This window comes from Hemibagrus wyckioides, linkage group LG28 (assembly GCF_019097595.1).
Source record: "Hemibagrus wyckioides isolate EC202008001 linkage group LG28, SWU_Hwy_1.0, whole genome shotgun sequence".
Classification (NCBI taxonomy): domain Eukaryota; kingdom Metazoa; phylum Chordata; class Actinopteri; order Siluriformes; family Bagridae; genus Hemibagrus; species Hemibagrus wyckioides.
In genome coordinates, this window is record NC_080737.1 from 19,419,615 (window position 1) to 19,437,185 (window position 17,571).

Genomic DNA, 17,571 nt, shown 5'->3' on the forward strand with positions numbered 1-17,571 from the left:
ACTTGAACATATTTACACATTCTCGTGAGCAAAATAGCTTGAACAGAAACCGAGGGGACTAATAATCAAATCTGGCCACATTCCTTCATTATATCAATACTGATGATATTCAGCAGCTGAAATATTAAATTACCTTAAAGAATATAGGAGAGAAAAATACATAGTCTATAAAACTGTTATGTGTCTAATATTTATGAGGATGTTTTTCTGGATGAGTCGATCAAGTCTTTAGAACATTTCATGTCTGTTGAAACACATGCAAACCTCCTGATTTGAACACCAGCATCCAAAACCCAGTAAAACTCGATATCTTTATTGTGAATCAGCGTTAATAAGGCTCGGGTGGAGACCGGGGGGAAACTTTAGAGCTTGGTTTGTCGTAGAGAGACGTTGTCTTTCTTGGCTTCCTCCACTTGGGTGCAGATGGTATTGGGCTCGAAGTGATGAGGAGATTCGTCTCGTTTCTTCTGGACGCTGTGCCAAACACCGTAGCCAAAATAGATCACCAGACCTGAACAGCAGATTAATACAGTTACAGGTTGTAGAGAACACACACATACACACACAGAAGAGTCATCACAGATATGTAGCGTGTTTGCTCTGGGATGTAGTGAATATGTGACAGAAGATGAGATGAGGTATTTCCTCCGTTTTTGGACATTGAACAGAAGATGAATAGGTTGCAGGTAAGAAATAATGTCAGGAACTGGAGAAACATGGACCACATGTGCTGTGGGAACGGTCTGAGGAACGATTCTAGCTAATTGTGAGGATATGTAGCTTTACTGTGTCTGAACCTTATTGATGATGTCTTGAAGCTCTTTCTCCTGTTCCGCCGTCTTAAGCTGCTTTCACAACTACAGCAACTCGCAGTGATGTCATTTTCTCTGATAGCTGGTGATTTCCGGTGACGTGAGGGACAAGGAGCGTTAGCGACTAGACATTTACATTTATGCAAATACGGAGCAACTCAGTGCACCAATGGGAGTGAGGACAGTAGAGCACAGGTGATCTGAGACTAAGAGCACACTCTGCTTCTCCTTCATCTCATATGATGTGATGCAGATAAACACAGCTGAAGTTTAGACACAAATGTCAAATCTCCCTTCAGAATATTTCATTTTAGCTACAATAAATCTGCTTTGGAATGTTAGTTGCTCCACCCTTGGATAAACATTATTAGTGTGGCAACCAGGAGCAGGAACAAATGCACCCTGACCACTTCTTATTCCAGCGACTGGAGACTTGCAGCAATAAAACGACTGTATGTGTGAACGTAGTGTTATGATGTCACCTGATGTCCAGTAAAATTTTAGAGTGACCTTGTAATCGGCAGTTGATGCGGTCCTCCATTGTTGAGGTTTAAACAGTACAGTATTTCATCTGTGTTGATACAGCAGGTGTGGTTGCCATGTTTCAGCTAAAACACCTAGATCAATGATCTGACGCTAATAAAAATGTTTCTGGACATCACAGTTTTTGCTAATCAATGAGATCTTGGTAACCACAGAGTGTTTCTAAATCAGCCCAATGTGTTTGTGTAAAAATGATGGCTCTGGCAACTCTGTCATTAATGAGCCTGCCTTCCGGGGCAGCATGATTCCTACCCCAATGAATTTGCACAACATCTAGAACCATGAACAAATCAAAGCGTAATTAGTATTCGAGTGGAGTTTAAATGCAAAGCTAACAGCATTGTGGCTGACCCCACACACCCCTCACACACACTCTTCACCCTCCTGCCATCTGGAAAGAGGTACCGGAGCATTCGGGCCCTCACAACCAGACTGTGTAACAGTTTCTTTCCTCAAGCCATCAGGCTCCTCAACACCCGGGACTGAACTGTTCTACACTCTCACACACACTCTCACTCAGGACTGAACTGTTCTACACTCTCTCACACACACACACTCTCACTCAGGACTGAACTGTTCTACACTCTCTCACACACACACACACACACACACACTCTCACTCAGGACTGAACTGTTCTACACTCTCTCACACACACACACTCTCACTCAGGACTGAACTGTTCTACACTCTCACACACACACACTCTCACTCAGGACTGAACTGTTCTACACTCTCTCACACACACACACTCTCACTCAGGACTGAACTGTTCTACACTCTCTCACACACACACACTCTCACTCAGGACTGAACTGTTCTACACTCTCTCACACACACACACTCTCACTCAGGACTGAACTGTTCTACACTCTCTCACACACACACACTCTCACTCAGGACTGAACTGTTCTACACTCTCTCACACACACACACTCTCACTCAGGACTGAACTGTTCTACACTCTCTCACACACACACACTCTCACTCAGGACTGAACTGTTCTACACTCTCTCACACACACACACTCTCACTCAGGACTGAACTGTTCTACACTCTCACACACACTCACTCAGGACTGAACTGTTCTACACTCTCTCACACACACACACACACACACACACACTCTCACTCAGGACTGAACTGTTCTACACTCTCACACACACACACTCTCACTCAGGACTGAGCTGTATATTAACTCTCTGTCTCTCACACACAGATACACACACTCTCTCTTGACTGTGTGGACGCACACACACAATTTATACTGTTCATTACTTACTGCACTACCTCTACCTGTCATCCGCTGCTATAGTTATATTTATGTTTATTCTATTTGCACTACCTCAACCGCTGCTGTGTATTTTTGCACAATATTTTTGCACAATACTTTTCTTTCTACATCATTTCACTTTATCTATTTTATTTCACTTACATTCCAGTACACGTTCTTTTATTTCCTTTCAGCGCTAAGTGTCCTGTGTTCTTTTGTGTTGTCTTTATTGTATTTATTGTCTTTTTTGCACTGTCTTGTCTATGCTCTGTTTGCACCTAGCTGCACACTGTGCACTTTACGTGGCTAAGACAAACTTCTGTCCTAGCTCTGTGGTGTTGTTTGTTGTTTTGTATTGTACTAGTAGTTGTATGTTTATGTAGCACCAGGTCCTGGAGAAACGTTGTTTCATTTCACTATGTACTGCGCCAGCTATATGTGGTTGAAATGACAATAAAAGCTTCTTGAATCTTGAATCTTGAATCTTGGATGGAGAGGTGAATTTATGAAGATATATAACGATAAGATGTCACCGGGCAACACGAGCGCTCAGTGTTCCACTTACCTATCGCCATCCACACCGCGTATCGGATCCAGGTGTCTCCTCCCAGCTGAACCATCAGATAAATGTTGACGAAAGTGCTGAGAATGGGAAGCACCGGCACGAGAGGAACCTGCAGCCAGAACAATTCAGCATTTAGCCAAGTGTAAGCAGGGTGTGATGAAGGTTGAAGGTCAGAGTCTCACCATGAAGGCAGCCTTGGTGCTGCTCTGTGGTTGTCTCCAGATGATGACTACTGCAGTGAGCAATAACAACACCAGTATACAGATGATCAGAATCATCCACCACGTTCCCACCAGGCCTGACTCCAACCCCTTCGTCAGAATCACACTCAGAGCCACTATCAACACAACTGCAACACACACACACACACACACACAATGTGTCACTAAGAGACTTGCTATTGAAAACATACACATTGAATTCATACAAGTGTAACTGTTCTATTAAAACAAAAATTTTTTTTTTTTGGCAACTAGCGATGACAAAGTTACAGTACGGTGTGGGCTACACCATTATCTTGTCTTCCATTTATTTCACTGCTTAGGACGTTTTGATGCCATGTTCACTGGCAGCTATGGATGTGTGGATTTAGCGGTTGATGCTACATGTCATTACAGTGTCGCACGGAGTCTTTTCTCAACACAATTGAAGGAAATGTTGACATTCTGGACAGGTTTATCTGTATAGTTTTCACTGTGACTGTGATTTCGATTGAACTGATACATGCTAACTCATTAAAGTGATAAATGCTAACTATCTAGATTATTAATCTATTGTCCTGTAACAATGGGAGGTCATTTTGTAAATATATTATTGGTTTGCTGAGGATTTTAAAAAATCTATATGCAGAACATGTGAAACACTTGATTTCTGTTTGTTCTATACTCAGATGAACAAACACTATATGGTCGTGAGTGAATGTAGTGTTGAGAGAAGCCTCACGGATGATGATGGTCAGTATGGAGATGACTTTAGAGCTGGTGGCTGTAGGTGAAGATGGTGGATGTATAATACTCCACTTCTCCTTCTCGCTCAACCCGTCTGAATCTCCTTGGTATCTGTGTGGACACACAACTATACACTCTCACTAAACGGCCAAGGCTTTTTATTAGAAAGTTAAAAAAACAAAGATATAATTTCTGTTATCTTTTCACCACTGTCATAATATGAAATTTTCAGACTGATGTAGTGGAAACACAATTCAGGAAATCTTCATTAAAGTAGTAAAAGTATATCATGTAACCCAGAGGAATCCTTACAGATATAATTGTATACATATAAATATCACGTAATATCACAGGTTATGTCACAGGTAAATATCATGTAAATGTCACAGATAAAGCTGTAACTTTAAGTTTTATGAAATCTTAAGCTATGTCTTATTGAGTGAAAAAGAATGAGGCTGGTGAGGGAGTGACTGTTTATAGCTGCTATAACATGAAGCCAAAATTAGTGATAACTCGCTAGGGTATAAAAGTAATAAAACACTTGGAGATGTGCAGATATTGAAAAATAAATAGTGACTGTGTTGAGAGTGTTATATAGTGTATATTACAGCAGCAGGATAAAGATCATCTATAGTACCTGAGGATGAGGATGCAGATGGCCACCAGCGTGTAGGCGAAGAGCGTGCCGATAGACATCATGTCCACCAGAGCTTTCAGGTCGAACATAAGGGCCATGATGGCTGCAAGACAACACACACTTAAAAACAGCTTCCTATTTACATAGAGGATTGCATTAAAAGGCCATGATACTGCAACATCAGCAGACTTCATTTCCTTCATTCCTTTTACTGCTAAATGTAGTAAAGTGGCGTGTTTCTCAGCTACGTTACCTGCCACTAGTCCTGAAGTGAGCGTGGCGATGACGGGACTCTGCCTGGAACTCATTCGACTCAGGGGTTTGAAGAGAAGTCCGTCTCGGGCCATGGCAAACAGGACACGCGGCATGGGGAACATGGAACCCAACAAACTGCCACAAAACATTGTGTATATGATTAAACTATTTCCCTTTCACGTTCCTTATATGGAGATACTTCCTGTTCTTGTTGCCATGGTAGTTAAATGGTTTCAACTGTTGCTGTGGTTATCTCTGGTTTGTCTCAAAACCTGAACTAAGCACCGATCCCTGAGGCTCTCCTTTATTTCTACACAATCAGAAAAAAAATACTAAAAGGTTTACACCGATCAGGCATAACATTATGACCACCTGCCTGATATTGTGTTGGTCCCCCTCTTCCTGCCAAAACAGCCCTGACCCGTCCTGCACTGTGTATTCTGACCCCTTTCTCTCAGAACCAGCATTAACTTCTTCAGCAGTTTGATCAACAGTAGCTCGTCTGTTGGATCGGATCACACGGTCCAGCCTTCACTCCCCATGTACATCAATGAGCCTTGGCCGTCCATGACCCTGTCTCCGGTTCACCACTGTTCCTTCCTTGGACCACTTTTGATAGATACTGACCACTGCAGACCGGGAACACCCCACAAGAGCTGCAGTTTTGGAGATGCTCTGATCCAGTGGTCTAGCCATCACAACTTGGCCCTTCATCAAACTCGCTCAAATCCTTACACTTGTCCATTTTTCCTGCTTCTAACATCAACTTTGAGGACAAAATGTTGACTTGCTGTCTAATATATCCCACCCACTAACAGGTGCCATGATGAGGAGATACTCAGTCTTATTCACTTCACCTGGTCACTGGTCATAATGTTATGGCTGATTGGTGTACATTCACATTATCTGGTTATTAAAGATATAAATGATAAGAATTCAACATCAAGCACAAGGAAATGTCCAGTTTATTAGCTTTAACTTCACTTCACTGTGTTTCTGAATACACTGAAAATTCGTCTTCTCCATGTTTTGAGTCGTTTTTAAAAAAAATAAATGGTTCTAGGAACCATAACCATTAACCTGGTCAATCTTTAACTCGTGATCTTTCATTTATTCCCATTCCTTTTCTTCCTGCATGTGTTTTTTTCACATTATCCAAAGAGTTTATGATGCTCACCCTCATCTTTAAAACCATCAGACCCTATCAGTCTGCTCCAGGAGCTCAGGTGATCATTTGAGAAGATGGTAATGTGGAGAATTGTGTACTGTACACTGTACTGGGTTGTGTTTTTAATTATGTTTGGAGTCTAAATGACCCACTTAAAATGTATTTATATCACAGTGATGATGACAGACACAGAGATACATACAAAGACACACACATAAACACACACACGCACATGAGAAGGACCTTTGCTCCTTAATTTCTGTGAATATTGAGGTGAATATTGAGGTGAATAGTGAGGTGAATAGTGAGGTGAATATTGAGGTGAATATTGAGGTGAATATTGAGGTGAATATTGAGGTGAATAGTGAGGTGAATAGTGAGGTGAATATTGAGGTGAATATTGAGGTGAATATTGAGGTGAATAGTGAGGTGAATAGTGAGGTGAATATTGAGGTGAATAGTGAGGTGAATAGTGAGGTGAATATTGAGGTGAATATTGAGGTGAATAGTGAGGTGAATAGTGAGGTGAATATTGAGGTGAATAGTGAGGTGAATAGTGAGGTGAATATTGAGGTGAATATTGAGGTGAATATTGAGGTGAATAGTGAGGTGAATAGTGAGGTGAATATTGAGGTGAATAGTGAGGTGAATAGTGAGGTGAATAGTGAGGTGAATATTGAGGTGAATATTGAGGTGAATAGTGAGGTGAATAGTGAGGTGAATATTGAGGTGAATAGTGAGGTGAATAGTGAGGTGAATATTGAGGTGAATAGTGAGGTGAATAGTGAGGTGAATAGTGAGGTGAATAGTGAGGTGAATATTGAGGTGAATAGTGAGGTGAATAGTGAGGTGAATAGTGAGGTGAATAGTGAGGTGAATATTGAGGTGAATATTGAGGTGAATAGTGAGGTGAATATTGAGGTGAATAGTGAGGTGAATATTGAGGTGAATAGTGAAGTGAATATTGAGGTGAATATTGAGGTGAATATTGAGGTGAATAGTGAGGTGAATATTGAGGTGAATAGTGAGGTGAATATTGAGGTGAATAGTGAGGTGAATATTGAGGTGAATATTGAGGTGAATAGTGAGGTGAATAGTGAGGTGAATATTGAGGTGAATAGTGAGGTGAATAGTGAAGTGAATATTGAGGTGAATATTGAGGTGAATAGTGAGGTGAATAGTGAGGTGAATAGTGAGGTGAATATTGAGGTGAATAGTGAGGTGAATATTGAGGTGAATATTGAGGTGAATAGTGAGGTGAATAGTGAGGTGAATATTGAGGTGAATATTGAGGTGAATAGTGAGGTGAATAGTGAGGTGAATATTGAGGTGAATATTGAGGTGAATAGTGAGGTGAATAGTGAGGTGAATAGTGAGGTGAATATTGAGGTGAATAGTGAGGTGAATAGTGAGGTGAATATTGAGGTGAATAGTGAGGTGAATAGTGAGGTGAATATTGAGGTGAATAGTGAGGTGAATAGTGAGGTGAATATTGAGGTGAATAGTGAGGTGAATATTGAGGTGAATAGTGAGGTGAATAGTGAGGTGAATATTGAGGTGAATAGTGAGGTGAATAGTGAGGTGAATATTGAGGTGAATATTGAGGTGAATAGTGAGGTGAATAGTGAGGTGAATAGTGAGGTGAATAGTGAGGTGAATATTGAGGTGAATAGTGAGGTGAATATTGAGGTGAATAGTGAGGTGAATAGTGAGGTGAATATTGAGGTGAATAGTGAGGTGAATAGTGAGGTGAATAGTGAGGTGAATATTGAGGTGAATATTGAGGTGAATAGTGAGGTGAATATTGAGGTGAATAGTGAGGTGAATATTGAGGTGAATAGTGAGGTGAATATTGAGGTGAATAGTGAGGTGAATATTGAGGTGAATAGTGAGGTGAATATTGAGGTGAATAGTGAGGTGAATATTGAGGTGAATAGTGAGGTGAATATTGAGGTGAATAGTGAGGTGAATATTGAGGTGAATAGTGAGGTGAATAGTGAGGTGAATATTGAGGTGAATATTGAGGTGAATATTGAGGTGAATAGTGAGGTGAATAGTGAGGTGAATATTGAGGTGAATATTGAGGTGAATATTGAGGTGAATATTGAGTAGATCAGAGATTTTTGTGTTTAAAGTTCTAAAATAAATAATTGGAGGTTGTTGTACCTGGTAGAGAGAGCGCACAGAGACCCGACAGACACCACGTACTTGGCCGGCTCCCAGCCCACGTATGTGAAGGCGTCAGGGAGCGGGCTCAGGACGTTCAGCTTGTAGTACGGCATCATGAGCGTCAGAGAGGCAGAAACACCGAAATAAGCCAAAAAACAAATGAGGAGCGACGCCACAATACCCATGGGGATGGACTTCTGAGGGTTACGAACCTCCTCACCTTGAGTAGAAGAAAAAACAGATCCAGAGTGACAAACGACAAAGGAAAGTGTGTTAGGAAATAAAACGGTTTCAGTCTGAATAAAAAAAATAAAATAAAATTTAAAAAAATCTCACAGAATTATAAAGGTCATGGAACTGATCTGGATCTGAATAATGTCTTTTATTTTCTTAAAACAGTCTCAGGTTTTATTTTGTAACTTAAGCTTCAGGGCTTCAGTGTACAGTGCTCAGAAAAATATTTTTCTTTTTTTCCTTTTTTATCAAAAAAATTGCATTGTGATAAATGTGCTCTGAAGTTGCTTTTGCTAACGAATTTGCTTCTTAAGACAAAGTTAGTGTCAAATTTCATTATCACATTAACATAAAAATATTTATTTATATTAATTTTAATATATTAATATATTTATAGATATTTAATATATGTATGATTAATATTAATATAATATATATTATTATTAATCCACTGAAAAAAATTGTCTTTACTCCATTATCCTTTTTCATTTTTGCTCAGTTTTTTATTCTTAACTCTACTAAGAGAAAAAGATATGAGGAAACCCTGCTAGCGTGATGCTAACTGGTTTTATTCTCCTCCACATTAGCCCAGTGTGAGGGATGAAGTGAAAGCTGAACATTTCTAAAGCTTCTAGCAAAAGAGTTCATCCTAATGACAGATTTAAAACAAAACAAAAAAAAAAACAACCAAAGCTGAAGGAGGTTAAATAAGATGATGGACCTGTCGTGGCGATACAATCGAACCCTACAAAAGCGTAGAAGCAGGTCGCAGCTCCAGCCAACGTTCCTTCAAATCCGAAAGGGAAAAATCCTCCGACACCGAAATTCAAGGTAGTGCTGTTCGAGTTGCTGTTTTATGATGAGATGAAAAACATTAAAAAAGATCATTACATCAGACCTGGGCTGATTTTCTGCTGGTTTTCTCTTCCTGTGATTCTCCTGTAAATCTCTTCGACATGTGACACAAAGCTGGGAAATTATTTATTAATTCAATTCACAACACACTGTAAAGAATTAAACCCCTGCATAGTGTCTGGAGCTCTATTTTTCAGTTTATCGACGCAATAAATAAATAAAAACCTGGAAGGTTCAAAGGAATGAAGAAATTTTTAACTTAACAGAACCAAAAGGTATTGAATAAATCAATAAATAATATTAGAAACAATTCTAAAGGTGAATTTTGAGCACCTGTATGATATTACATCATATTTTTATCACATTCGCAAAGAGAGACTTATGTTTTCTTTATATATTTATATCTTAGTGACAATAAAGGAACCTTTGTGAAATCAGAGATATATATAAAAATACATCATCAATGAGAAATGATTTCTTCTTTTTGTCCCCTTTGGGATGCTAATGTTTGCCCTGGACCTGACTCTGAGAACGAGGCTTCTCCTGAACCTTAACCTTCTTCGAATCATGACTCTGAGGTAATAAAGGAACTCACTCAGATGTGGAGGAATTGAAGAAGTCCTCCTCAGTCAGCTGCCAGTTTTTAAGGTTGCCTTTTATAAAGCCAGAGATGATGACGAACAGCAGCACCAGCACGTTTATGGCGGTGAAGATCTTGTTGACGATCGCTGACTCCTTCACTCCGAAAGCGAGGATACCTGAGAAAGATTAAGGTTCAGGAGCAACAACTTTAATTCAAAACAACACAAGCGAGTGGACTATCACTATCGCTGGTACAAATACTGACGAGAATGATCCTTATTTTTAGTTTTTTTTAAAAATGCAGTTATATTTATCATTTATTTACAACTTTCTGGACAATTTACAGTCTAAATAAAGATTTAAATGAAATGTGGATATATTTTGTAACAGGTAAAGTATCAGGAAAAATCTACAAAAAATAAAAAAGAGAGATTTTTCAAAAATTTATTGCATTTTTTTAATGGTTTAGATTCACAGAGCAGCATCAGATGTGTAAATTTTATTGTAAGAAAAGGAATCATTGTTTGTTTGTTTGTTTGTTTGTGTGGTTCTACATGTACACAAACTTTTGGACTCTGCTTTAAGGTGTACCTCACCTGCCAGAAGCATAATGAGTGCCGCAGCAAAGAAGTCTGGGTACGGTGCGAGTCCAGGTAAGTTCATAGCTACGTGTTCCCTCAGGTAAGTATCGATGACTTTCCCGATGAGTTCATCGAACGTTCCGCTCCAGGCTCGGGCCACGCTGGACGTTCCTGCGTACAAACAACAGTCATACATTCAGATAGACATCGACTCAGCAGGTCCATTTCTCATCATTCCTCACTGATTCCTGATGAGGCTGCTGCTTCTCTACCATTCTACATTCGGAGATCTCAGGGTAGGATATTCTCATGGATTTATATTCCCGGTGCTAGATTTTTCCCATCTCAAGAACCTGTGAGATCCTGTGAGAGCTTTGTTTAAATAAGTGCAAAAATGTAAAGGGTTTGATCTTCACAGGTTCCTATTTTTAGCTCCCTGTATTGTCCCAAAGTTCTCAGATACCAATATTCCCGGTATTCCAAGCTGTATTTTCCCTGATTTTTTCCTTCTCTGCATTTCCAGGATCTGGGTCTCATGTTCCCAGTGAAATCTTTCCCTGAAATTTTTCTATTCTCCCAAAGAGTAATATTTCTTGGGTCTTATTTTCCCTGTGTCATAGATTTCCCTATCTTCCTACACTGCTACACTCCCAAGGCCACATTTTTACCTTTCCCTATTTTCTTTGAGTTCTATGTTCTAAAGGTAATATTTTCCCCAGCATCTATCATCTCTAGGTATAGTATGTATTCCCTGTGTGCGTATTCCATGTGTGTTCCTAGTGCTTTATATTTCCACTTTTATCATAAATGAATATAGATCTTAATGTATTGATATTATTTTTATGGCTGTAAGAGGTAAAGAAGCGAGTGCAGGCAGGTTGGAATGGGTGGAGAAAGGTGTCGGGAGTTCTGTGTGATAGAAAAATATCAGCGAGAATCAAGGGGAAGGTGATACAGGACAGTGGTGAGACCAGCCATGCTGTATGGTTTAGAGGCAGTGTCACTGAGGAAGAGACAGGAGTCAGAGCTGGAGGGAGCAGAGCTGGAGATGTTGAGGTTCTCTTTGGGAGTGACACGGTTGGACAGGATTAGGAACAAGTACATCAGAGGGACAGCTCATGTTGGACATTTGGGGGACAAAGTTAGGGAGGACAGATTAAGATGGTTTGGACATGTCCAGAGGAGAGTGAGTATATTGGTAGGAGAATGTTGGACATGGAGCTGCCAGGCAGGAGACAAAGAGGAAGGTCAAAGAGGAGGAATATGGATGGAATAAATGAGGATATGAAGCTAGTGGGTGTAAGTGTTGAGGATGCAGAAAAGGGATAGGTGGAGAGAGATGATTCGCTGTGGAGACCCCTGAAGGGAAAAGCCCAAAGAAGAAGAAGAAGATTATTTTTATGGCTCTGAATCCTGTGGATGATGAGATTCTGTTTTCTTGCCTATGATGTAGGACAGCAGCAGGTTCCATCCTGTAATGAAGGCCCAGACTTCACCCACAGTTACGTAGCTGTACAGATAGGCGGAGCCAGTTTTGGGCACACGGGCACCAAACTCAGCGTAACACAGCCCGGCGAACACGGACGCCACGGCGGCGATGAAGAAGGAGACGATGATGCTGGGGCCAGATGAGGTGCGTGCGACCTCGCCCGAGAGCACGTAGACGCCGGCGCCCAGCGTACTGCCCACGCCCAGCGCCACCAGGTCTAGTGTGGTCAAGCAGCGGCGGAATTCCGAGCTCTCGCCATCTGGCTCCAACGGCTTCACCCGGGACAGACCCTTCAGGAAGGACAGCAGTGTAGAGCAAGGCATCCTGGGAGAAAGAAAAAAATTCATCTGTCATTCGGTCAATCAAAAAATTTAATTTATCAGTCATTAAAAGCAGTGAGATGAGTGAAGATGTTCATGACAGGAATATGAATTTATTTTAAAAAATTAAATTGTAAATGTGACTTTTTAATATCGGATAAAAAATCTTAGGCACCTCTTCTTTTTAACTTTAATTACTTTTAATACTTTCAGCACAACTGTTTAAAGTCTGATGGTTATGAATATCCCGAATACTGATGGTTGCCAGATTTTGACACAAACCCAGTTAAATATTTTTGGTTTAATCACAGACTTGTGTGTCTATTAATTAATGTCAAATCTGTGCTTTTTTCCACATTTAGGATTCTGTAAGAAAAGAACTGGCCTTCTGTGCTGAATCCTGAGACAGAGTTTGAACATTGAAGCGTTGAGACAGACAGAAACGTTGTTGTTCTCGATCTCTGCTAAATTTATAAATTTCTACTGGCTGTGAAAAATATTTCTGGAGATATTCCATCCTGAACATGGCTTTCCACATGAGATAAAATAAGATAAAACTTTATTAAACAGGAAAAAATAAATATAAATGAAAAATAAATTAAATGAAATATTCTATATATACAAAATGTATTTAAAATACTAAAAAGGTGCTAGGGAACTTGAAGGTATTGCACATGATGTGATACTGCACATGGTATGCTATGAGATGTTGCTAAATTTAAAAAATGATGTATAATGTGTGTAATAAGGTAGTTTTGTTAAAATCCAGCCAAAATATTTCACAGACTTTGGTTTTAGATGAAAAAATTAAAAGAAAAAAGCGAAAAGAGCAAATCGGTCACATGCAGCAACAGATCCGATCCGAATTCACATGGAACCTCAATTTCTGTCAATTTTTTCCTCCACACACACACACACACACACAAACGCACACACACGTGAGTCCAGATCACAATCAGAAGATTCACTTATGAGGAATTTGACTTGATGAGGTCGTAAAAAACTATTAGAGGTCGTAAAAAAAGATTAGATTTTTTTTACATGAATTTACACGATTATATTAAACCTTAAAAACTGAAATAAATCTCTCCAGACTTCACCGAATCCAACATCTCCAAGCTTAATGTGAAATAACACACAATAAATGTGAAATTATCTCCTGCTCATGAATCATCACTTCCTACTGTTTCACCTGTTTTTACAGTTCTGTTTAAAAATCTGTTTTATTCTGATTCTGTATATTTTAACTCTTTAAATTCTACTGAAATTTGTCTCATTTTATGTAATCTTTTAAAACCCGATGAATAAAAATCAGACTGATTAAAGAGTGAAGCTGTGCGTGTGAGTTCTCTTACCTGAGGCTCAGAGTGCAGTGTGGCTGCGTCCGAAGGTGTGGCAGTGTGCGTGCGTAAGTGTGTGTGTGTGTGTGTGTGTGTGTGTGCCAACTCGATTCAACAACAGTCCATCTTCCGTGGCCCCTCCTGTCAGCTCACATGTTTAAAAATGTTCATGTGCAGATTTGGATAGATTCTGTTACATTTAGAAGGAATGTGTGATTTCTGGGAAGCTGGACAAGGTTCTCTGCTTAACACACACACACACACACACACACAGAGCTGAGGAATTGAAATAATGTCTTGAGCAGATCAAATATGGCATTGCTATTATTATTATTATTATTATTATTATTATTATTATTATTATTATTATTATTACTGAAGTCCTTACCCCTGGACTCTGTCCTGCTTGGCTATAACGACTGATCAGAAAACTACTGACAGTATTCCGATGCTCAATTCTGAAGTGTGTGTGTGTGTGTGTGTGAAATCACACTAAAATAGGAAAGCCAAAGGTGGGATATCTATTCCTGATAACGGTTCAGATCTTCTACAGCCGTGTGTATCAGCAGATGGACTCGGTGACTCTGTGGATTTAATTTGAACAGGTTTATTAACATCTCACACTTTTACTCTTTCTCATATTTCATCTCTGTGGATTTTAATTCCATTTTAATAGCATCATAAACGAAAAAGAGAATTCAGTTTAATTGCTGCTTATCGAGACTGGGTGAGTGATAAAGTGCAGACTGCGATCTCACTCAGACTCTATGGCTCTTATCACACCGCTGTCTTCTGCAACTCTCCTGTAGAAGCTAGCATGAACTGCTGCACGCTTGCTAACGGGCAGTTTCATCAGGATGTTGAGGTTCTCCAGGTTCTGATTGGTCAGAGGGTATTGATTAATTCTCCAGAACAGCAGCTCTGACAGTAATGAAGGTATCAGTGAGGTGTAGCTCCGTGCTAATTATTTTACAAAAATGTTGAGGAGATGTTTCTGTATCATGTGTGGAACGAGACTCTAGTGTCCAGAGCTTTGTAATGGTCAGAAGTAAAGCTGTAGCTGTAGGTCTTCTTGAGGACTGAGGAGTTTCTTCTATGATAAATGGCACTTGGTTTATCGGTCTAAGACAGAGAAAAGAGAAGCTGGGGACAGAAGGACTGTTACTGCTGCTATAATCAAAGTTACATTAGAGGTAGAGGAACATTTGGACAAACTACATGAGGTTCATCATCACTGCTACAGTGGAGTCACTGGACTCAACACTTTCTGTCCAGGCAAAGACCCAGCAGCACCTCTACTTCCTGCAGAGGACTGAAGAGACCCAGCTTCCCCCTCCCATCCTCACCTCCTTCTGTAGAGGGATGGTAGAGAGTGAAATGACCAGCTGTCTCACCGTGTGGTCAGGAACCTCACAGCGTCTGACCGCAAGTCCTGTATCTGCACAGCTGACAGTACTGCGATCGATCATCACGCTCCTCTCCCTCCTCTCGTCTTCACCCTCCTGCTATCCTGCAGAAGATCCAGGAGCAAACATCTGAACCATTCTCTTCTCTAAGGTAGTCAGATTCAATACCCTGCTGCCTCCCAACACTCACATGGGCTACTGACTCAACCTTACTGACTCAACCCCACTCACTCAACCCCACAGATTTAACCCTACTGTCTCAACCCCATTGACTCAACCCCACTGACTCAACCCCGCTTGTCAACTCCACTGACTCAACCCCACTGATTCAACCCCACTGACTCAACCCTGCTGACTCAACCCCACTGACTTAACCCTACTAACTCAACCCTACTGACTCAACCCCACTGACTCAACCCCACAGATTTAACTCTACTGTCTCAACCCTACTGGCTTAACCCTACTGACTCAACCCTACTGACTTATCCCCACTGACTCAAACTCACTGACTTAATCCTACTGACTCAACCCCACTGACTTAACCCTACTAACTCAACCGTACTAACTCAACCCCACTGACTTAACCCTAGTAACTCAACCCTAGTGAATCAACCCCACTGAATCAACCCCACTGACTCAACCCTACTGACTCAACCCCATAGCACACCTGCACTTTACACAGCTGCATCAGACACTTTTATTATTTCTGCTGATAATATTCCGGCTGCTAAGCTGCACAATACTTTTTACAATACTATTTATTGTCTTGTGTATTTATTGTTCTGTTCTGTGTGTTCTTTGTCCTGCTCTCGTCTCACACTCTTGCATACTGTTTTTTGTTGCCCCACGGTCCTGGAGACCAGCGTATAGAATAACTCTTTAAGTGAAGGAAGTTTTCTGCAAGCTGTTCTTATTTTATTCCTCTGTATGTGCTTTAAATGTCGAATAGATGTTCTCTTCATTCTCAGCCGAACTAATCGATAACTCACTGACTGTCATTACAACACATGTACACACTTGTGTCTGAGTGGACACAGAGCGTTATCAGTAGAGGATCTCTGTATAATAGTCCTAATCAGAACTCAGAGGGTGAGTGAGATTTTGCTGATGTGACAAACTGACAGTGGAGCTGACTTTATTAAACATTAATTATTAATCTGTTTATGTTGCAATAAGGAAACTGGATCACGGGATCATTATCAGCCTCAGAGAAATGTCTTTATTGTGTGCTGTAAATGAGCAGTAGGTTTGAATTCCAGCTCTGAACTGGTCTGAATTGTACCGTGACGCTAATGACGTTATTGTGGCTTAATAATGGGAGAGAGAACGCTCTGCTTTAATTTAACCAACAACCACCGCTGCAGACCTGCTTCCTATTTCCTCATTATTTCCTGACAGGTAAGGAATACACCACCCTGTAATCCTTCTGCTGCAGTGAAATCCTGAGTGACGGATGGTGTGATGTGCAGCATGGAATCCTCATGAGCTCTCTTCCTCTTCCTCTGTGTTTATTAATAACACAATATCATTTGGAAGTCACTTCCTGTTCATGTTCCCTCTTATAGCAGCTATAAACACTGGTTCCCTCATCAGCCTTAAAGCTTGTCATTTTACAGAGAAACTGTAAAGACGTGTAAACTCCTCTGTCCTGAAGATAGAGGAGGCTTGAAGCTCCAGCTTTACATCTGCCTTTATTTCCACACATGTTAACTAAAGATCTGCGTCATATCATCGATTACAGACCATCTGTTTAAGTGGAACGTCCATCTTGTATTAGTGGTTACGATAGAAACAATAACGAATCAGAGATTCATATTAACCTTAATCCACATCCTCTGACCAATCAGAATCCAGAATTACTCAGCCCCATGGTGTACTGATAAATCTTGAGGTATATATATATGTGTGTGTGTGTGTGTGTGTGTGTGTGTGTTCAGTACTGTACCTGTCAGATGGCAGAGAGTGATATTTGCTGAATGAGACAAAGCTGTAAAAAAAAACTCTGATGATAGATTAAAGGTCGAACTTCTCGCCGCATGAAGGAATTCACACTCAGCCTCTTTTAATGAAAGTTCATGACCTCTTTACTCATCAGACCGATGAACCCTGAGTTCCTGCTGGTGAGCAGATTTTCCTCCAAGCACGTGGGTTGATCATTACATTAAAGCTCTCTCTGTTCCTGTTCCACTTGGCTAGACCATTTTAGAGTATTTGTATTTATGTATTTATGTGTATTTATTAGCCTGTCAGGGGGTCAGGGGCGAAGGTGTACGATAAAATTCACTTTATTCAAATGACTGAAGTGTAGATTCTGTGAGATGTCACAAGACGTTTTTCAGCTGACCGATTAGCAGCTTTTTCAGAGCAGGTAGTAGCCTCTGTGATGTTTTATATGCT

At 40.4% G+C, this 17,571-nt stretch overlaps 1 protein-coding gene across 1 annotated transcript; it reads right to left on the bottom strand.

Annotated features, from left to right (window-relative positions):
• Window positions 1-188: 188 nt before the first annotated feature.
• Window positions 189-13,941, bottom strand: zgc:175280 (cationic amino acid transporter 2 family protein). Its single transcript, XM_058383398.1, has 12 exons — window positions 13,784-13,941; window positions 12,062-12,432; window positions 10,635-10,790; window positions 10,052-10,214; window positions 9,323-9,450; window positions 8,365-8,587; window positions 5,029-5,165; window positions 4,776-4,878; window positions 4,134-4,249; window positions 3,374-3,540; window positions 3,192-3,300; window positions 189-511 (listed from the first exon to the last, which is right to left on the bottom strand). Exons 2-12 carry the CDS (start codon window positions 12,429-12,431, stop codon window positions 363-365), a joined length of 1,821 nt encoding a protein of 606 aa, XP_058239381.1. The 5' UTR covers window position 12,432; window positions 13,784-13,941; the 3' UTR covers window positions 189-362.
• Between the last annotated feature and the right edge of the window lie 3,630 nt (window positions 13,942-17,571).

Bases quoted from the DNA above. Each gene is read 5' to 3' on its own strand.
- zgc:175280 (XM_058383398.1), bottom strand. From the start codon at position 12,431: ATGCCTTGCTCTACACTGCTGTCCTTCCTGAAGGGTCTGTCCCGGGTG. The intron at 5,166-8,364 runs GTACAACAACCT...GTTTTGTGGCAG, and splicing joins CTGTGCGCTCTCTCTACCAG to TTTGTTGGGTTCCATGTTCC. The intron at 3,301-3,373 runs GTGAGACTCTGA...TTCTGGCTGCAG, and splicing joins GCACCAAGGCTGCCTTCATG to GTTCCTCTCGTGCCGGTGCT.